The sequence below is a fragment of the Myotis brandtii genome, unplaced genomic scaffold (genome assembly GCF_000412655.1).
Source record: "Myotis brandtii unplaced genomic scaffold, ASM41265v1 scaffold333, whole genome shotgun sequence".
Classification (NCBI taxonomy): Eukaryota; Metazoa; Chordata; class Mammalia; order Chiroptera; family Vespertilionidae; genus Myotis; species Myotis brandtii.
This window is the reverse complement of record NW_005362842.1, coordinates 800255-821461: the sequence shown is the minus strand read 5'-3', so window position 1 is coordinate 821461 and position 21207 is coordinate 800255. Positions and strand designations below refer to the sequence as shown.

General features: G+C 48.6%; 1 protein-coding gene across 4 annotated transcripts in view; it reads left to right on the top strand.

Annotated features, from left to right (window-relative positions):
* TOX2 (TOX high mobility group box family member 2) overlaps positions 1-21207 on the top strand; it is a 93070-nt gene that overhangs the window by 50561 nt on the left and 21302 nt on the right. For all 4 annotated transcript variants that reach the window (XM_014543729.1, XM_014543728.1, XM_014543730.1 and 1 more), the window contains exon 3: positions 2139-2384. In XM_014543729.1, coding sequence (XP_014399215.1) covers positions 2139-2384 — 246 coding nt within the window. The remainder of the gene's footprint in view (positions 1-2138; positions 2385-21207) is intronic.

Sequence of the window (21207 nt, the reverse complement as noted above, 5' to 3'; positions counted from 1 at the left end):
CCCTGCTCCCATGGAGCCAGAGGTCTGGGGGACAGGAGGCAGCAGAGGGTAAGTCAGAATCAGACATAATTTCAGGAGGCAATGATACTATAGGGAGCACATACAATGGGCTGCGATGGGGGATGAGAGGAGGGGGGTCTTATTGTAGGATGGGTAGGGGGCTTTTTGGTTTTAAAGTGAAAGGAATGGACTTATGCGGCCATTTAGTATCCACTGGACACGTGCTATGTGCCAGAACCTGTTCTGGGTGCTGGTGGGCAGAGCGGAAGGTGGACATTGACAAACATGAACAATAGGTCACGTAGGGACTTAGGATCTGTCAGCAGGGATAGATTTGAAGACATGTGGGTGAGGTCTAAATCTAAAGCCTGGTGCACTCCCCCATTTCATGTGCTCATTCAGCACCTTCTAATTGAGCACCTACTGTGTGCCAGGCACACTGGTGACAAGACAGCCTTAGCCCCTGCTCCCATGGAGCCAGAGGTCTGGGGGACAGGAGGCAGCAGAGGGTAAGTCAGAATCAGACATAATTTCAGGAGGCAATGATACTATAGGGAGCACATACAACGGGCTGCGATGGGGGATGAGAGGAGGGGGGTCTTATTGTAGGATGGGTAGGGGGCTGGGAGGGCTTCCTGGAACTCTTGTTTTCTGAGTTATACGATGCCGGTGGCTGAGTTCCATCTAAAGAAAATCAGCCCCAGCCCATCTCCATGATTAGGCTGAAGGCAGACCACCTCATGGTGCACAGACCAGTGTTGTGAAGCGTTAGGAACATTCATAGTGGGGAAAACAAGTGCATGGGCTGCTGTGTACTCACTCTGTGTCCTTGGAGAAGTTTCTTAACATCTCTGAAACTCCAGGCAAACACAACAACAACAGCAATAACAACCAACACAGAGAGCTGGCTATGTTCCAGTGTCCTGAGCAATTTGCACGTACTGATTTATTTGCTCTTGATAGCAAGTCTGTGGTATGTACTGTTATTACCCTCTTTTCACATATGACGAAACAGGCACAGAGAGGTTAACTGACTTGCCCAAAGTCACACAGCTAGTGCAGAGAAACCAGAATTCAAACCAGGCTCTCTGGCTCTTAACGGCCTGCGCCATGCTGCCTCCTGAACAACAGGGACGGTAACGCCCACCTCCAGGGCATCATGAGGGATAAGTGGGATGCTGACATGCGTGCTTATGGCATCTGCCCTAGGAACTGGCTCATTCACCCATTCAACTAATTGGTTTTGAGCTCTTACTTTGTGCCAGGATCTGGAAAACAGGACATACAAGGACTGTCCTGGCAGAACTCACATTAAACATTAAACAAATAATTAGACAAGAAGTTAGTTAGCGACAAGGTCGATGAGTGCTTCCAAGGAGAAATGCAGGGCAACCTGGGGATGTACTATGGGATCTGACCTACTCTGGAGAGTATTAGAGAAGACATTTACACCAAACCTGCTGAGGCATGAGTAAGAATGAGCCAGATGAAGGGGGAGCAAAGGGTGGGGCAGAGAATTCCAGTAGAGGGAATGCTCATCATTTCTTTCCAATGTTGTATTGGAACATCCTGGTCTGAGTAGCAATGAGGGGGAAAATGAACAAATCAGGATCAGAAAGGGAGGTTTCTAGTATGGCTCCTAGCTTGTGCTCCGAGGAGAAAGTTTGTACTGTTCAAGGTGAGAAAGACCAGGAGAGAACCCAGTTGGGCCGGGCATTGGGAGCACATAAGAGAAAGTCGTCCTGCTGCCCTGGAAAACCACAGGCCCGGAGTCAGGATACTTTAGCTCTATTCCCAACTCATATACTAACCTGGGGTGAGCCACTGTCCTTCCATGGTGGGTGGTGGGATGAGTAGTTCTCCCATCTGTAAAATGGGTGGGCTGGGACAATGGATTCACGGTGGGCTGTCGTGGCCAGATCTGGTGGGAAAACAGAGCAGGTGAACGGGAGCAGGCCTCACCAGGAGGGCAGGTGTTGGTACGCAGACCTTCTAGCAGGAGGCTGCACCCATCTGGGGACAGGGCAGGAGCCTGACCAGGGGGCCATCTTGTTATCACCATTGTTATTGGTGCTGTCGAGCATGTCCTGCACTTGTAAGTCACTGACCCTTGACAACGTGCCCTTTGAATGTTCTAGACCTACAACAGCCAGAACGAGAGCAACGAAGACTATGAGATCCCCCCGATAACACCTCCCAACCTCCCAGAGCCGTCCCTCCTGCACCTGGGGGACCACGAAGCTGGCTACCACTCGCTGTGCCACAGCCTCGCGCCCAACGGACTGCTCCCTGCCTACTCCTACCAGGCCATGGACCTCCCGGCCATCATGGTGTCCAACATGCTGGCCCAAGACAGCCACCTGCTGTCGGGCCAGCTGCCCACGGTGAGTTGCTGTTTCACCATAGTTCCCGCCAGTTCCAGCAGGGAAGCGGGTTGGCAGGGAAGCAGAATGTTAGTGCCTTGATGAGGACCCTGTGCTCATGTGCAGGGTCTGGGCTCTGGGTTGCTTGCATGGGCATCTGCAGACTCTGGGGATGGGCATGGAGGAAAGTGGATGTCTTCACACTGCTCACTTCTGGAACCCTGTTTAGAATTCTTTGTATTCTTTTTAATAGTATAAATTACCTGATTTTTTATTTTTAACAGTTTTATTGAGGTCTAATTCATATGCCTTATAATTCACCAATTTAAAATGTACAATTCAGTCGCTTTTAGTATATCCAAGTTGTGAAGCTGTCAATACAATCCACTTTATGTTTTTGTTTTTTTTTTAAATCTGAGTGAGAAATAAAAGGAGAGAAGGAGCAGGGAGGGAAGAAGCCAACTCAAGATCCACATTTTATAATGTTGGAGGTCTGGCTAAAGAGCTCAGTGGAAATTGATGCTCCATTTCTTGAGGAACAATTTTCTGTGGGCCCATCAATAATGCAGGGCCTGAGCTTCCTCTTCTCTCTCTAGGAGAACTAAAGATACCACAGCCGTATGGTTTTCATTCCACTTTGACAGAATGCTTATACCTGAGCTGCGTGGCAGCCAATTTCCTAACAAAAGCCTCCCCCGCTTTAGACTGTCCCAGTTCGGGATTTATGCAAACACGAGCCAGGGTAGGGCTGTGAGTGCGGAGGTGAGGATGGTTGTGGTTCGGGGCCACGGTGTCACAGGCCTTTGGTGATCGATGGCGACCATGTGGAGCCGTGTACGGGCTCCGGCGTCCTACAGACTTGCCTTAGATCTCAGCTCCGCTCTCACACTTCAGTTCCCTGGTCTTGGAATCATCACAGTGCCCACCTCCTGGTTGCCGTAAAGTGTACCCGAGGTAATGTAGGCAAAGTCTTCGCCAATGTCTGCCACTGAGTAAACCATCGGGGGATATTTGCTGTTAGTAGTAGTTTCCATAAAAGTGAATCCCCGCTGTAACTGAATGGCAGTGTGTGCCTGTCAGTCGCATTTAGCTAAAGGAACAGGCTCTCGGGTACCTTTGTAGGGTCACCTGGTTATTGTAGCTCTGATAATTACAAGAGATGTTATCTGTTTATCAAAGATGACCCCCTGATCGCTCCTCCTAGGAAATGCTTCTGTTGGGCTCGGTCCAAATAGGCACTTTGCAGTCATTCTCCAGATTTCTTTCAAACAAGCTCATGTTAAAGATGCTTCACAAGTTCAGATTGCTTTAATTCTTCCATTAGGCAGCGTTTTCAAGGGCCCATTGAGTTTTATATTCCCTTGTTAAGTAATGAAAGATAAGCCAAGTCTTTCACCCAGGGAAGGGCTACTGGACCAATTAGGAAACCAGGTAAGAACATGTCCGTCCACCGGGACTCGAGCAAAGAGAGACAAGCACCATGAAGACAAATCCTTAAATTTGTCAGAGCTGCAGGAAGCAGGTGTGTGCCTGTGTGTGGATGGATGTGCATTCTGTGTGGGTGATGCTGGAATGTGTGTCATCACCTGTTAGGAATCAAGCACCATGCAGAGGGCTTTACACACATGTTCTCACATAAAGCTCCCAAACCGAGTGTGGCAGGTATTACTGTAATGAGGAGATGGAGGCTCAGACCAGTAGGTGACTGTATCAGTGTCCTGTGGCTGCTCTAGCAAATAGTCACAAACTTGATGGCCTAAAACAACCAGAAATAGACTTTCTCATAGCTCTGGAGGCTAGAAGTTGAACTCGGTATCACTGGGCCCAGATCAGGGTGTCAGAAAGGTGAGCTTCTTTTGGAAGCTCTGGGGCAAACCTGTTCCTTGCTGCTTCTAGCTTCTAGTGGTGGCCAATATTCTTGGCTTGTGGCCGCATCCGTCTAACCTGTCTTCACGTCACTGTCACCTTCTCTTGTCTTTGAAATCTCCCCCTGCCTTTCTTAGGAGGATGCTTGTGATGGCATTAGGAATAATTCAGGAGAATCTCCTTAGCTCTGGAGCCTTCACTTAATCCCACCCACAAAGACTGTTGGGTTTCCCCCTCAAATACAGTAACATTTACAGGTTCCAGGAATTAGGACCTGATGTGCTTAGGGGACCATTTTTCAACCTGTCGGTGATCAGCTGTGCAGCAGCCTTTATTGACCCCCTACTAGGGACCAGGCATTGTTCTGAGCCCGGGTCTATGAGATGCATTTGAACTCCTCCTGCAGGTGGAGAGATGAGTGAAAACTCCATTTCTGAAAATGTAGTAAATGCTCTGATGAGATCAGTGTATGGTGCTATGTGTACCCAGAAGGGGCACCTTTAGGAAGTGATGTCCTGACACATAGTAGGCTCTATGAATAAATGAATAAATGAATAAATGAATGAATGAATGAATGAATGTCACACAACTATTAAGTAAAAAAACCAAAAATACAAAATCCAACAGAATTCAAGTCCAGCTCTGTCCCCTACCATGCACCTCTCAGTTTTACCAGGTGTTTGAGGGCTGGAGCAGCTGGGCTGGGGGGCCACAGGTGGCACCGAGGTGCCCTGATGGGCAGGATGCCACAGACACTGTTTGCACAGACTGCAATGCATATTGTTCCTGGAGAGGTGGGTGGGGCTAAGGCGTCTGACATCCATCTCATGAATGCAGAGTCCCTGTGGCTCTGACCCAGAGGCTGCCCTGGCCCTAGCGGCCTCCTGACCTGCATGGGAGTCGGTCCTTCTACTCTAAAGGCATGGCTGCGGGCAGGAATCCTGTACAGTGGTGGAACAGGGCCCCTTTACAGAATTAAATCTGCTGAAGGCTTCTCCCTCGACTTCTGTGTCTTAACTGATTAAACATTCATTTCCAAGACAAAAAGAGTCAATTTAGTATGAAAGATATATTTTGCCGGTTTAATTTAAAGCGCTGCACCTCCATCTGACCCCTATTTTCATAACTCAATAATTTTATCCTGTGTTGATTGTCTCATTTTGAGAGAGATATTGTATGTATAAATCAGCTTCTAAAATACCCAAAGAAACCAGAAGAGTGGAATTTATTAAGGGGCCTCTGGTAAGTCTGAAATAATTTATTTTGGAGTCGTCCTTGGGAAATGTTCAAGCTTATAGTCCTGGTTTGCCCGGGAGAGGAATTACCCTGGGGAGGGACAAAGCGTGATGCTCCCAGCCAAGTTCCCCGGGGACCTTGCACCCCTGGCAGGACCAGAGAAACCCCGGAGAGCCTGGGGCAGGTGGAGACGGGGCCTGACGGGAAATGAGTGCTGGCACAGCTCTCCCTGCACCAGCCGTGGGTTCTGGTGATTCGGGAAGTACGGGTTCCCAAGGCGGAGCCCTGGGGTCACTGGAGCTGTGTGGTCCCGTCTCCGGCCTCGATTAATACAGGGGACAGTCACAGCTGTCATTCAAACCTTCTCCTCCAGCTTTGTCTGCTTCCTCTGGGATCTTGGACAAGTCACTTCTCTCCCAGCCCGAGTTTTGCCATCTAGGGAGTGGGAATTGGGATTCCAACTCTGGCAAACTCACACCTAGAAAAATGGGAATAGTGGCTTTGTCAGCTCTGACACGCTGGACAAGTGTATGGGTGTGAGGTCAGATAAACCTCCCACTGGCAGGATCGCACGTGCCTCTGACCTGGAGTTTACATCTTATTAACTTGGGTCAAAACCCTGGGTGCTAGAGGAGTTATCCTGGGAAGGGACAAAGCTTGCTGCTCCCAGACAGGTTCCCTGGGGACCTTACACCTTTGGCAGATCCTTTGTGCTCTGGGTCCCTGTCCCAAAGCATCTTGCCAGGACTGGTCCTTGGGAGAGGGCAGGGGCCGTGGCCCAGGAACCCCCATGCCAAGCAAGGGGTCTCTCCAGGCTGGTCTCCTGGGGTAGACTGTGGGAGAGGGCTGGGTAGTACCTTAGTTCCTCTTCACCCCTTGCTTTAGAGATGGTTCCCATGGGCGAGCCTAGGTTAGGGCTTGGCGCCTGGGGGCAGGGCTCAGGGCTCAGGGCTCAGGGCCACAGCCTGTGTATTGACTCTGGGAGCTCCTTTAAATTCCCCCTAAAACCTACCCTCTTCTCTTCCTGTGCTCTACTTTTCTCCTCCAGTCTCTCTCTCCTCCTCTTCCCCCCTCCTCCTCCTCATTCCTCTTCCCCCCAGGAGACTTGGTCTACCTCTGATTCTCACAGGTTGAGATGAGGGAGGATCCTCTCCCAAGTCTGAGGAAAAGAGATCAAAGACCCTCAACACTTGGTGGTAGTTGAGACCCCCCAGTCAAACCTAGTCATTTTATTGCCCTTAATTTTTTTGTTTGTTTGTTTTGTCTTAGGATTGTATCAGTTTTTGCTGTGTAACAAAACCACCTCAACACTTAGTGGCTTAAAGCAAACCATGAACTTTGACTATTTCTTGTGATTCTGTTGGGCAGCAAGGTAGCTCTTTTGTTTTGTTATGTTTTGTTTTGTTAGTCCTCACCCTAGGATATTTTTTCCCATTTATTTATTTATTTTTAAAGTGGCAGGGAGGGGACTAGACAGAGAGAGAGAAACATCGATGTGAGAGAGACAGCATTGGTTGCCTCCTGCGTGCACCCCACCCAGGGTCAGGGATTGAGCCTGCAACCGAGGTATGTGCCCTTGACAGGAATAGAATCCGGGACCCTTCAGTCCGAGGGCCAGTGCTCCATCCACTGAGCCAGACCGGCTAGGGCAAGGTAGTTGTTTTGAACTGGACTGGCTTGGCTGATTTCTGGAGTCAGCTTACGGCTCGGTTGGGACTGCAGGGTCTAGGATGGCCTTGTTCACATCTCGGCAATGTCAGCTGGGGCCAATGGGGATGACCTGGCTGCAGGTCTGTCGTCCCGTCGTGGCCTGGGCTTGTTCACATGGCTGTGATCACAGGGTTTCCAAGAGCATCAAGAAAGGGTAGGCCCCAATATGCAAGCACTTTTCAAATCTTTACTTACTATTGTCCCATTAGCCAAGTCACATGTCTAGCCCAGATTCAAGGGGGAGAGAAGTGGACCCCACCTCTTGAAGGAAGAAATGGAAGAGTCATATTGCAGAAGGGCATGGCAGGGAGGCAGGATGTGTAGCCATTTTTGTGATCTACTGTAATAAAGTTTTGCTTTTTGTGTGTTTTTGTTTTTTTGACGTATAGCATCACCTAGTAGTTAGGAACATGGGCTTTGGGGTTAGGCCAACCCAAGTTCAAGCCCAGCTCCACCATTTGTTACCCTCCATTCCTGAGCCTCAGTTTCTTCATCTGTAAAATGGAGGCAGCCCTAACCAGTATGGCTCAGTGGATAGAGCGTCGGCCTGCGGACTGAAGGGTCCCAGGTTCGATTCTGGTCAAGGGCATGTACCTTGGTTGCGGGCACATCCCCAGTAGGAGGTGTGCAGGAGGCAGCTGATCAATGTTTCTCTCTCATCGATGTTCCTAACTCTCTATCCCTCTTCCTTCTTCTCTGTAAAAAATCAATAAAATATATATTTTTAAAAATAAAATAAAATGGAGGCCATATTATTGCCTCATAGGAACTCAGGAAGATTCAATCATCAGATGTAGGAAAAGTACTCAGCCCAGTGCCTGGCACACAGTAGGCATTCAATAAATGTAAACTCCTCTGTTTATTAATTGGTTCATTTTACTGACAGGGTTTGGGTGGCTTCAGTCTCGTTTGTCCAGTCTGACCTGCTGGGGGTCGGCTTTGCTGGGGCAGTGGTCAGGCTGGCTCCCCAGTGGGGGGCTGGACCAAGCAAGAGGTGGGTGTCAGAGGTGGATCAGACACCGAGGTGGTTGGGGTTAGGGAGAGGGCACCATCTGGGGGGCGGGGGGAGGGCATATGAAGTACACCAGGACCTCGGTCGGGGCGCGGAGCTTGAGAGCAACAGCAGAATGATAGTCCCCCCGCTTGCGAAGAAGAGAAGGTCCCAACCCCAACTCTTCCTGCTGGTGACCAAAGGGCAGGACCACCTTGGTGAAAGCGGGTCCGCAGGGCACTTCCTGCTTGGCCTTTTCCTGGGTGCCATGCTTTTGTCTCATTGCCCCCTGGGAGTGGGACTGGGAGTGCTCACCTCCCAAATGGGCCTCTGAGGACCCCAATGGGGGTAACCCAAGGTCCGGAGGCTCCTTTATATTCGGCAGAGTCCAGATGAAACTCCCTCCCCCCTCCCGTTTTTCAGAGGCAGTAAGCGAAAGAAATATGTCTTTTTACATTTTATAAAACTCAGAAAAATGACTTTAAACAGCTTTTGCTCCCCTGCTATAATTATTTATTTTCAAACACTCCTTCAGGGGACTGCTCCGTTTTCTTATCCTACACTCCTCTTTCTCATAAATGAACCATCACTTCAATAAATCATTATGAAAACAGAGACTAACACCGGCTCTGAAAGGTTGAAAGATTTATGTAACACATTTATGTTTCCCATTTTCTCATTCTGGTACTCGGCTGCAAAAGCTAAGCTAATAAAAGCTGCTATTAATATTTCTTGTTGCCTAGCAACCCCAGAGCGGGAGTAATAGCTTCAGCTAGAAAAATAGATGACCGATAAGGAAAAATTCAATTCTTTTATTATCTCAGGGGGAAATGGCCTTTTACTGGAACATTATGATGTACGAGTGCGAAGTTGAACACAAAAGGGTTTTTTTGTGTGTTTGTTTTTCTATTTTTAATGAACATTATTTTACCTCCACTAACTCTTTTAGGGCACTTTTGTTTTCTTTCACATGCCCACCCCCCTTCCCCCTTCCCTCATGCTTAATTTAGCAGCTATAGTAGTTAAGAACCTGTCAGCGTTTTTTAGTTTAAAAATGGCTTTTGCAAAGGTTTAGAACTCGGTCATAAAAATTCACTCCCTGTTAAAACTCAGGCCAGTGATAAGCCAACACAGGCTAGCTCTCTGTGAACAGGCTTGCGTTTGCGGAGAGATAAGACTCGTGGTTTTCACTAAGAGAAAGGTCGGAAAAGAACAAAATGTGTTCTTTTCCATGTCCCAGTTTCCTTTGGAATTCTGGGATGCTGTCTCTTTGGAGAACTGTTTAAAGTTTGAAGTGTGTGTTCAAAGGGGGACAGGACGGGGCATGGGCGTTTATTGAGCACCTGCTGTGCACAGACTTGGTATCATTGCCTCTTTTCAACCACCCTCTGAAGTAGGAACTGTTATTATCCCCATTTTTCAGATGCAGAAACTGAGGCTTCGAGAGGCCAAGGAATCATCCCATGGTAGCCTGATGCCATGAGGTTTCACATCTTTGTGCTTTGGCATGAGGTGTCTCAACTTAGCATTACCAACATTTGTGGGGCGGGGGGGGGGGGATAATTCTCTGCTGTGGGATGTCCTGTGCATTGTAGGCTATCCAGGCCTCTGCCCACTATTCATGGCCTCTAATAGCACTCCCCCAGTCGAAATAAAGATTTAAAATGTCTCCAGTCATTGTCAAATGTCCCCTGGAGGACAAAATTACCCCTGGTTGAGAACCACTGCCTGCTGTTCCCTCTGCTTGAAGGGCTCTTCTCCCTTGTCAACCTGGTGAACTCCTATTCCTGTGTCAGAACCCAATTCAGAAGTCATCTTCTCTCTGAGGCTGTCTGGATGCTCTGGGCTGGGAGGAGGGTGAGGAAAGTGAGACACTGGACTTGATCACAAAATTTAAGGGAGTGCCAAGACACTCAGTAATCAAGATTAATAATATTTTCATATAGTATTTTTATAAATAAAATTACCACAAAAAGCCACGATGAACAGTAAATAAAAAAATTTGAATAGAGGTGGGATCAGCCTGAATTCATGACAACTGGTAGTTGTCCATTTAGATTCCTGTCTGTGCTGCCAGCCTGGGGCAGCCTGAAGGCTACGTCTATGCTTTATGTCTGTCTCTGGCACCAGCATCTAGCATAGGGCCTGCCTAACAGATAACCCTCAGTGGCTGTTTATCGACTGAACGAATGGGAGGAGAGAGATGACTTGTCCAAGCTTACATAGTGAGAAAAAGAGTAGAGCTAGAACTTGAACCTGGGCCTCTGACTCTAAGCCCAGTGCTCTCTGCCCCCTTCAGGCTGTGTTCCGTGTGAATGGAGGTTGCCTGCAGAGTGGTGCATAAGCCACGGGGGATTCAGAGATGTCCTGGGCACTCACAGTCTGGGGGAGGGGGACAGACAGGTAACGGCAGCCAAGTGTCCACTTGGCTCACTTCAGCCTCACAACCCTCATGCCAGGCAAGAGCAGAGCGTCTCCAAGAATAGAACTGTGAGGTCCGTGCCGTGGAATGCTGCCCATGCTCCCTGTGGCACAGTGTCTTGATCTTTGGAGGGTGAGGACCACACCTGTGTGACCCTATATCCTCTTGGTGAACTTTTCCTAAATGAATGGATGAATTATCAGCAGCTGAAATTTGCTAACATTTATTTGGCACATATTATGTGCTTGGCTTCCACCTAAGCCCTTTTTATTTGTATCTCATTTAAACCTTCATCCTGAGAAGGAGGAGCTGTCATCGTGGCCATTTCACAGAGGAGAATCAGAGACATGGGGAGGTAAACCACTTGATTACACAACTCTCGTGGTGGCGCTAAAATTCGAACCCAGGCATGCTGACTCCCCAGCCTATGTACCCCATAGCTCACCTGTACAGGCTTCAAATGAATGAGTGAATGAAAGCATGAATGAGCAAGGGAGTGATTAGGCCAGGATTGAGACCCACTTTATCCGACTCTGAGTCAGGCCATTCAAATTCATAAGTAACCACGGCGTGAAGCATAAGGTGCTTTCTCGGAATGAATAACAGATGAGTACTGAGGAGCTCAGAGGTGAAGAGTAGCAGGGAAGGCTTCCTGGAGGTGGTGGCCTTGGGGCCAAGCCTTCGAAGCCAGAGGACAGCAGCAGAAGCCTGAGAGGAGGGAGCATCATACCTGCCTACACTTTCTTGTTCAGACCCAATCGCCACCCTTTCTGCTGGGATTCACAGAACAGCTTGTGATGTATTATGATGGCTTCGGCGCCCTCTGGTGCCCATCCTCTCAACCCCCTGCCAGGCTCCTAATGGGAGTCCTGACCCTCTGGCTGTGAAGGCTGCACAGGCCAGACATTTAACTTTCATTCTGGGCGAGGTGCCAAGCTTGGCAGAGAACCTCTCCCTCTGAGGCTGGCTCCTGAGTCATGAGGGAGGATTCAGGAAAAATCGCGGCAACATTCGTCAGCTGCAGCTTCGATATTACCCTGTATAATGGCTCTTTGCTCCGACTGCATATTCAGTGCCATGTTGGGGAAAATGAGCTTTTAATGTACCGCCGGCATTGCTGAGAAACCGTCGCTGGCTCCGTGGAGTGTCTGGAGCACATAAACTTGAGATCTATTGGAGTCATTTCCCTCTGCTCCGGCTGGATAATAAAAAGTCAGTCTCGGGTGCTCTTTCTCTCATCTTGCGGCTTTGTCCATTTAGAACCTGGTGTCTTCATAAAAGCCAACAAGACAAATAAAACTCATCTACATGTTAAAGCTTCTGAAGAGGGTGTCCATGCACCGCCGGGCCAGGAGCATTTCGAGGAAAGGCGAGTCCTGTGGGAGACGTTAGCACAGCAGCTGGTCGGGCTGTGGCCCGGCTGTGATGGTGGCAGCCTGCTGTCCACGCCCTGGCACTTAACCGGAGTGTGGAGTCCTGGGGTTCCTCTCCTGCCGTGCTGGCTGATCCTGGGCATTACTTTCTCTCTCTGAGCCTTAAGTAAGATGCTATCTAACCCACAGGGTGGCTGTGCTATTGAAATACTGCTTAGCTTTGTGTCGGGGATGTAGCAGGTGCCTGAGAGGAGTTTGTTGACAGACTGACTGACAGAAGGAACACACAAATGCATGAATGAAAAATAAAGGCTGCCTCTGAGAACACGTCACAGACTAGAGTGCTGTTATGTCATTGTTGGCAGGTAACAATGACCCTCCCGCTGACTTCAGAGGAGATGGGGTTATCCTGGGCTCTAGATGTGTTCCTGAGACACAGAGGGCAAGGGGCTTGTCCAGAGACGCACAGCCAGGAAGTTGTGGAGGCAACAGGAGGACCTTGTTCTCTTGACCTCAAGTATTTTACGCCCTCATGGTGCAGAGGCAGCTCTCACCCCCGCCCCCGGGCCTCTGAGCTGGGAGGTGGGACTGTCTCCCTGTCCCTCTGTCCCTCCGTCCGTCCAGTGTGAGGTGGTCAGAGCTCTCACTGAGATAGATAGGCGGGAGGGGCAGAAACGTTAGCCTGGATGGCCATTTCCCAAAGTCTTGGTAGCAAAGGAAAAGGGGAGGGGTTTGGGGTGAGTAGTCAGCCCCTGTCCCTGGTCTGTTGGATGGAGTGTGGGCCTGGGATGCTGGCGTCCTGAAGAGTCTGTCCTGAATAAGCCGTTGCTAATTCTTCCAGAAACGGATGGAGAGACTGGAGTCGGGAAACCTGGGTTCCTGTCCTGTCTGCCAACACTAGCAACTGTGTAGGGCAGGTCACTCTCTTCCCAACCTCAACTCTTTCATCTGTTGGTTGGACAAAGCCCCGATTACCAAGGAGAGTGGTAGAGATCAAGGGAGAGAGGTCTCTGACGCATTTCATGGATGGGCCCTGCAGGGGGCTGTTGTCACTGGGGTGGCAGATCAGAGCCAGGGGTCCGGAGAGCTGGTGGGTTGGGAGGGAGTGCTCCGGGGCCAGACAGCTGCATGAGTCACCAGCTGTGGGACCTTAGCCAAGCCACTTAACCTCTCTGTGCCACAGTGTCCCCCTGGGGCTGTTGCAAGGAGTAAATGAGATATTCCGGATGGTATTCAGATCCGTGCAGGAGGGGGAGGTTGGCCTGGTCCCACAGGGAGCTCTCAGGCATGAGTTAGACCAGGGAGTTGCTGGCATTTGTCCCCGGTGTGAGGTGTGAGTCAGTCATGGGTGACCGGCTGGAATGGGAGTGTGCCTCCTACAGGACTCTCTAGGCCAGACGGCTCTCATTGGCCAAGGGCCGTTCTTGGAGAGGGAGGCAGCTGTGAGCCTCTGACAGCCAGCACTTCCAGGAATTGATCTGGGTGGGGGTCGGGGGATTCCAGCAGCATCTGCATCTAAAATGAGGTCTTAAGGCCAGCAGGGTCCGCCTCACCTGGGAACCTGTGACTGACACCCCTTCTTACGCCCCACCCTCGACCCCAGCCCCAGGCTTAACCAGGCTCCGGGGCGGCCGTCACCCTCAGCCGAGTCCTGAACTCTCCAACGTTTTCAGGACTCACGGAACTGCCCCTTGTGTTTCTGTTTGCCTTGAGGATTTCCTCACATCTGTTGCAGGTGCAACTTTTCCCCCAGAGAAACCAGAGGACCCACAGCTCCGCCTGTGGCTCCTGACTCCTCCCAGCCCCTCATGCCTCCTATGGGCACAGGCTTTGAAACAGACAGCCTGGCATGACTGTCCCCAGCCCGTGGTGAGAAGGGGGCCAGGCCATCTCTCCCTTGATTGTGGAACGTCTCATCCTTAGGAGGCTTCATGGGTCACTGTGCAGAATTAGAAATAGAGTGCAATAGAAGAAAAGAAAACCCAGGACAGGGAGATTGCTGGGATCTGTGTGTGCCAGCTGAGTGTGGGGTCCCCACCCGAGAATCTGGGCCCAAAGGGTCAGCCTGAGGTGATCACTCCCCACCCCACAGGACTCGTCTTCTCCCTTGGGATCCAATACCTCGGCCCCCATGTCCTTGCCCCTGAGACCCCTCTTCCCTGCTCTCTCATCTGCCTTATGAACGACGTAGTCTTACTTGGTAGCCAGCAAATTGGCCACATCCTTCTGCTATTGTCCACCATTGGGACCTTGGTCATGCTAAACTGGAGCTGTATCTTCCCATTACTCCCTCCAAAGTGGTTCCCAAGCATGGTAGGGACCACGGTCACTGTGCCCCAGCACGTGGCAGAAGGCTGCAACTCGAGCCGGTATCAACAGCACTGGTGACCTGTGTCCAGCCAATGACACGAGACAGTACTCTTTCGGGCTCGACTGCCACTGTGGCCCCTTAATGTGGACACTCACATGGTGTCACTGCCCTGCTGAAAGGGGTCAGTGCTTTGCCAGAATTAATGTCGCTGGCGTTGGGCTTTGAGTGACCTGGTTTTAAACGAGCTCCTCCAGCTACTTGCCACGTTGAGCACATTATCCACCCCCTCTGAACTTTGGTTTTCTTATGTGTAAAATGAATATGTTAATAATCCTTAAGGGGCTGTTTTGAAAATTAAATGCTGTGATGCTTATAAAATGCTCAGCATGGTCGTTGTAGCAATGCTATTATTTGTCTCTAAGCACGTTGTGTATGAGCTGCCTTTGTTTTTCTTCCCTGCCAACCCACATGGAAAACTCTGTGTTCTTCCTAGTTTCCCCCAAGGTATTCATCTGCCAAAGTATGGATGGACAAGGTCAATTCCCGGGGGGCCTTAGGGGGTACCCACCACAGGCAAGCGATCTCTGCTGCCAAGTCCCCTTTGAGCCACACTGACTCAGATGCATTTTCCACATCAGTGGTCATGTACCATGTACCCAGGCCTTATTAATCTGCTGTAGCAATGGCATCCATCCAGCACAGGAGCTGGACATTTTAATTTATTCTCTTGTGGTTGGTCTTTTCTCTCACACTGTCCAACCTTCCATTGGGGCATTTGTGAAATTTTATTGATTTAGCATAGCTCTTTATATATTAAGGATATTATTCCTTTTGTCATGTATATTGCATATATTTATTCTCAGCTTATTTCCTTCTCACCTAGTTAATGGTGTTGTTGTTGTTGTTGTTTAATTTTAAATCTTTTCCACGTTTTCTTTGACCTAAATCTGTGTTCTTTTCTATGGTTTCTGCCTTCAGTGGGAACCTATGGAGCCCTTTTCCAATAAAATACCACATTGGTTCTAATATCGTTTTTCCAAATGCTAAATGGTTATCAATATCATTTACTTAAAATTCATCCTTTCTCCCACTGACTTGATTTGTTACTAAATAAATATGCTACAGAAATATACTAAAAAAATACATGGGTTTTCTTCACTTTTCCATTATTTTCTTTTTTCATGTCCTTACTCCATTGTCTAAACTTCTCAGGCTTCGAAGTATGCAGTACAACTTTCCCAAAGTTCTTGCTCTTCAACTATTTTCTTACAAATCTCACTCATTTCTTCTTCCAGATGAATTTTTAAGTCACTTTGACAAAAACCATTCCTTTTTTATATTGAAATTATTTCATTGTATCCACCAAATAAAATGGGGAGATTTTATGTCATCATACTATTGAGTGGTCCCATTCAGAAACACAATGTGAATCTCCATTTATTTAAATAAATTTGCCTCTCTTTATAGTTACATGGGTCCAACATATTTCTTATAAATTTTATTCCTTAGAATTTTATATTTTTGCATTGCTTTGTGGTTAGAATGTTTCAACTCTGTTTTCTAACTTTTTATGGGTAAATAAGAAATCAGTGTGTTCCTTTTACTTATTTTGACTGTCTCAAATTCTAACTTCTTAGAATTTGAGGTTTTGGGGGTTTCTAGAAATTCTATCACATCTATATAGATGCTTTCCAGCGGTTGTAACTCGTGGCTTTTTGTTTCACTGCATTGGGTCAGATTTCACTAACTGGTGATGCTCAATGACCAGTGATCTTTGCTTCTCCCCCAATTTAATGGGAATGAAATCCACCCTTAGCATGAAGTCAGTTTCTTTAAAAAACAAACAAACATATTTTTATTGATTTCAGAGAGAAAGGGAGAGGGAGAGAGAGAGAGAGAAATATCAATGATGAGAGAGAATCATTTATCAGCTGCCTCCTGCATGCCCCACACCGGGGATCGGCCTGCAACCTGGACATGGGCCCTGACCAGGAATCAAACCGTGACCTCCTAGTTCATAGGTTGATGCTCAAACACTGAGCCACGCTAGCCAGGCTGAAGCCAGTTTCTTAAGCATACTTTTAAAAAATTCTTAATCTTTCAGTTTACCTATAATTTTTTGTTGAGTTTTAGCCAGTGCCTATTAAGTATGTATTGAGCTGATCATAAAGTTTTTCTTCCTTAGTATATTGAAGTGATTAATTTTATTAATAGATTCCCCAATATTGATATATTCTACTTGGTTATGGGATACATGTATACCTACGTATTGAAACATACATACACATATATACTTCTTAATATGAAGCTGGATTTAATGTCCTATTATTTAACTTAATATTTTTCTTTTATATTTTTCTAGTGAAATAGATCTATAGTTTTCATTTTATAAGATGGCTTTCTCATAATTCTGTATCAAAATACAGATTATACTATAATCTACATAACCATTATACAGGTTATACCATCTTCATAAAATGAAGTTTATTACACTGAGGTCTATAGTTATTACCATTGAATTATATATAGTATTATCTTACAATTTTTACAGGCTTATTCCCCACTCATATCCCTAAAATTGTGTATTATAATTTCTCTCTTATTTCATGTGTATTTTTACCAGAGCTTTATCCATGTTACTCGCTTACCTACTTTGTTTTATTAATTTTATTCAGGGAACCAGCCATCAGAGTTATGTTTCAATTCTGTTACTTTTCTCTTTTTCTTAACTTATTCATTTCTCCTTTTATGTTTATTAATCTTTCTTTCTGTAGATGTGTAAATGTTTTAGATTCTTTAGTTCACTTTTTTTGTTTATTGTTTAATAATAAAACATTTATGGCTGTACATCTTTTTGGAGTATGGCTTTGCCTTTATTCTATAATTTTTGAAATGAATACAAAATTCTTCCAAAAACATAGCTTTATTGATTTTTCTAAAAATGGCACATGTTCATTGTAATAAAAAAAATTAAACATAAATAAATAAAAGATCATTAAAACCTCACCATCCGCAATAACCAGGATTAAGCTACCCACTTGCTAAGTATCTTTGCCCTCAGACCTTTGTGCATTATACTAGTACACACATACCTGACATAAATGCAACCATGCTATGGTGCCTTTTCCTGTGCTCTCTTGTCTGTTCTAGACCTGCCCATTGTCTGCAGGTCTGTAATGGGTGTATTTTCTTGTCGGTAATTATAGTTCATGCCCTTATTTTTAGGGTCTGCATAACATTCCGATGTCACAATGGATGTTTCACTGTAAATGTAAATAATGTTCTATTGGCAGACATTTAGGCTGTGTCTGACTTTCCTCTATTATAAAATTCTCTTGGGATGGGTTCCTTAAGAGTGTAAGAATGACTTCTAAGGAGTACATGCCCTTGACCGGAATCGAACCTGGGACCTTTCAGTCCGCAGGCCGACGCTCTATCCACTGAGCCAAACCGGTTTCGGCGGATGTTTCATTTTAAATGTAAATAATGTTCTATTGGCAAACATTTAGGCTGTGTCTGACTTTCCTCTATTTATAAAATTCTCTTGGGATGGGCTCCTTAAGAGTTGTGAAAATGACTTCTTGAGGGGGTGATGTCAGGAGAGGGAGGAGAGGAGAGCTGTACCTTGGGCAAGTTTCTTAGCCCTCTGAGCCTCAGTCTTCCCATCTGTAACAAGGCGAATCATCCTAGTGTCCGCCTCAGAGGAGGGGTGTGAGAATCCGTGAGGATCTATTTGTGGAGCTTTTGGAACTGTTTACAGCCTGTGGGGGTCCTAGTGCTGACAGCGGGAGAGGGGACACGTATCCCTCTGAGCTGGCCATGGCGAGGTGGGAACTCTGACTGTTAAGGCTGGACTCAGCCTGGATTCTAAAACAGCCTGTTGCCCAGAGCCGCTGTACCTGCTCTGGCAGCATCCGGCCATTGCCCTGAAGTGGCTGGACTGCATGGACTGCCTGGCTTCCTCCGTCTTCCCAACATTGTCTCCGGGACAGATGTCCCCAGCCCTCTGCACCAGTTAATTTGTGGCCGATGAGGCAGCGGGAACCACCTCAGAACTCTGAATCCTGTCTGCCTTGGATCCATTGTGTGACCTCAGGCCAGGCCTTGCCCTCTCTGGGGCCTCCCATCCTTGGACCCTTCCGGCCTGACCACCCGCAACTCTTCCAAGAAAGGATATTGGATATTGGCCTGCAGCCTCCAGCCCTCTCCTGGGCATTTCAATCTCGGCTTAACCAGGGACTTCAATAGGCAACGTTTTTCTCGGGAGTTCATGAACACATGTAAACACGGGTGAGGATACAAAATATTGAGCTATTGAGCGGCCAGGCAGTAAAACACACCAGTGTTTGTTGTGCTGATTGAATATTCATGAGCTGACTGTTTAAATTACAGTTCACAACTGTTGCAGGGCCTGATGAATAATTTAAACGAGGGTGGCCAGAGAGATTTCGGCACCACATTAGCCAACTGCTCAGGATCAGCTACAGAGAATTTATAATTAGCTTGGAATATCCTATAATAAATTCTTTGGAAAGATGGTTTTAATTAGCGTGTGTGCTAATTCACAATGGAGAATGTTAAGGGGGAGGAGGCGAGTAACCCTTCCCTTTTCTTGTGTTCCCCTCTCATGTGGGGTCCGAACACCTGCCAGGAGTCTGAGCCATGCTGAGCCTGCCTCCTGAATCCCTCCCGCCTCACTGCCCCGCCCCAGGCCCACTGCCCATCCAGCTCAGACATCCTGTCACGGTCCTGCTGGTGCAGAAGCCTGACCTGGTCTCCCTGCTCTGTCTTTCCCCTCTGGTTCATTCCCAGTGTAGCTTCCAGAATGCAAATCTGATTCCACTCCTGCCCCTTGTAGAGCCCCTCAGGTGAGAAAGCCCAGGAGATGGAGTGGCTGGTCAAGGTCATTCCGGTCTCCGGAGGTACAACAGGCGATGTGTGGGGACGGGAGAGGCAGCCCTGCCAGAAGGAACAGCATAGGCAAAGGCAGAGAGGCAGCAGCATGCAGTGTGTGGATGGCCAGTAAGGAGCAGGACGAGGAGGCTTGAAGGCAGCAGGAGTCTGGCCATGCCATACTTCAAACCCTTGGAGAGGGGCATGGCTGGAGAGGGGCATGGCGGAGACAAGTCCCACTTAGGGGCTGGAATCCATGGGCCTGACTTGAAGCTTGGGGAGGCCTATCGGGCTCATTCCTGTAACATTTATTGAGTGCCTGCTGTGTGCAGGCCTGGGGCAGACACCAGGAGCAAAGCAGGTCCCTTCCTTCCTAGACAGAGCACACAACTGGAATCATTCACACGAGGGTGAGTGTATAATTGCAGTGATGTCAAGGTCAATAAAAAAACATAGGATGCCATGAGAGGCAATAACCAGGGACCCTGGTTTGGGTAGGAGAGCCAGGGAAGGCTTCCTGGAGGTGGTGACATTTGAGCTGAGGACTGAAAAGTGAGTAGGGGTTAGAATGGCAAACTGGGTTCCAGGAGGAAGGAGCTGGGCCAGCTGGGCATCAGAGCTGCCCCTCGCAGAGAGAGAGATGCTGAGGACGGGGGTCTAGGGCAGTCCCTGGCAGTGGCCTGGGCGGGGGTGGGGGGTGGGGAGCTGGACTGGTAATAGGAAAGAGGTGCCTGTGTATGGGGAGGTGGAGGGAAAATACCCCCCATGTTCTGGACCCAAACCCTGGCTCTGGTGCTTAAAGGTACAAGACCTTGAGCAAGACATGAAGTTTCTCAGCTTCACCTCATCAAGATTCATTCATGTGCTTTTTCATTTATTCTATAAACGTTTATTGAGCCCCTACTCTGTACCACGTGCTCTCCCCGGCCCCGTGCAGATGACAACCCCTGATCCATGGGCCTTACATTCCAGACAGACAGACAACGAGATAAAGGAGTAAAATACACCCTCCCTGCCACTGAGATGGAGAGGCAAAGGTTCCTGCCAGATAAGCAGACGCATCCTCCCAGATTGTGTCTCAGCCCAGGAGCAGTGCCAGGATCCCAACCCATGGGCCAGGACATCAGCCCTCCCCTCCCCCCTTCAAAATAGGAACCAAAGGTCAGATTTGGGAAGAGGGAGGATTCACGCTCAGACAGGTCATTTGGTTATCTGCCTCCTGAGACCAAGGGCGCTAGCTCCACCTCCTCAGCTCACCCTGGTCCATCACAGCCCCCAAGTTCTCCTGACCTTTGACCCTGAGCACAGGAGACCTGCCAGGCCACCCCCACTCACGGCCACCAGGCTCCCCAGTTTCTGCAGGACCACCCTCATCCCCTGTGATCTACCCCTTGGCGCTTCCCCCAGCTTCGTCCCTGCCTTGGCCCCAATGTACCCTGAAGTCCTAGAACCTCCCCTCCCCCCCCCAACACTCAGGGACGTCTTGCTGACTCAGGACCCCAAGCCTCGCCTTACAGCCAGTTCCTTTGTTTTTGTCCAACGGCTCCCCAAGAGTTCAGCAGTAGTCAAAACAGGACAGATACGCTGTGCCGACTCCGTGTGGTGGTAACTGTCCTTTCGGGCAGTCTGTCCCTGCCGGCCCGGCCCACACCGCGCCCCGAAGCCCTCAGTGGGGAAAAGAGCTCAGACTCTGGGTCAGGCAGACCCGAGTTGGGACCTGGCGCTGCTCCGGACGAGCTGCGGACGGGGACCGATGGACGTCACCCCCCTGAGACGCCATTCGCTCAGCTGTAAATGGGGAAGAACAGCTGCCTCCCAGGAGACCAAAGCTAAGAATGTGGCCGTGAGCGTCGTAGCCAGGCTGTGGCCATCAGTGCTGTCGTTAGGGTCCCTTGGGGGCATTTCTGTGACCGGAACACCCGCCCTCCACTTTCCCCTTAGCATCAAGTGGAAAGCTGTCCTTGGACACCTGCCTGCTGTCCCATCTCGGCCCTGAGGGTCCCAGGGGAGCTTCCAGGGAGGTCCTCGGTCCCGGTTGTCTG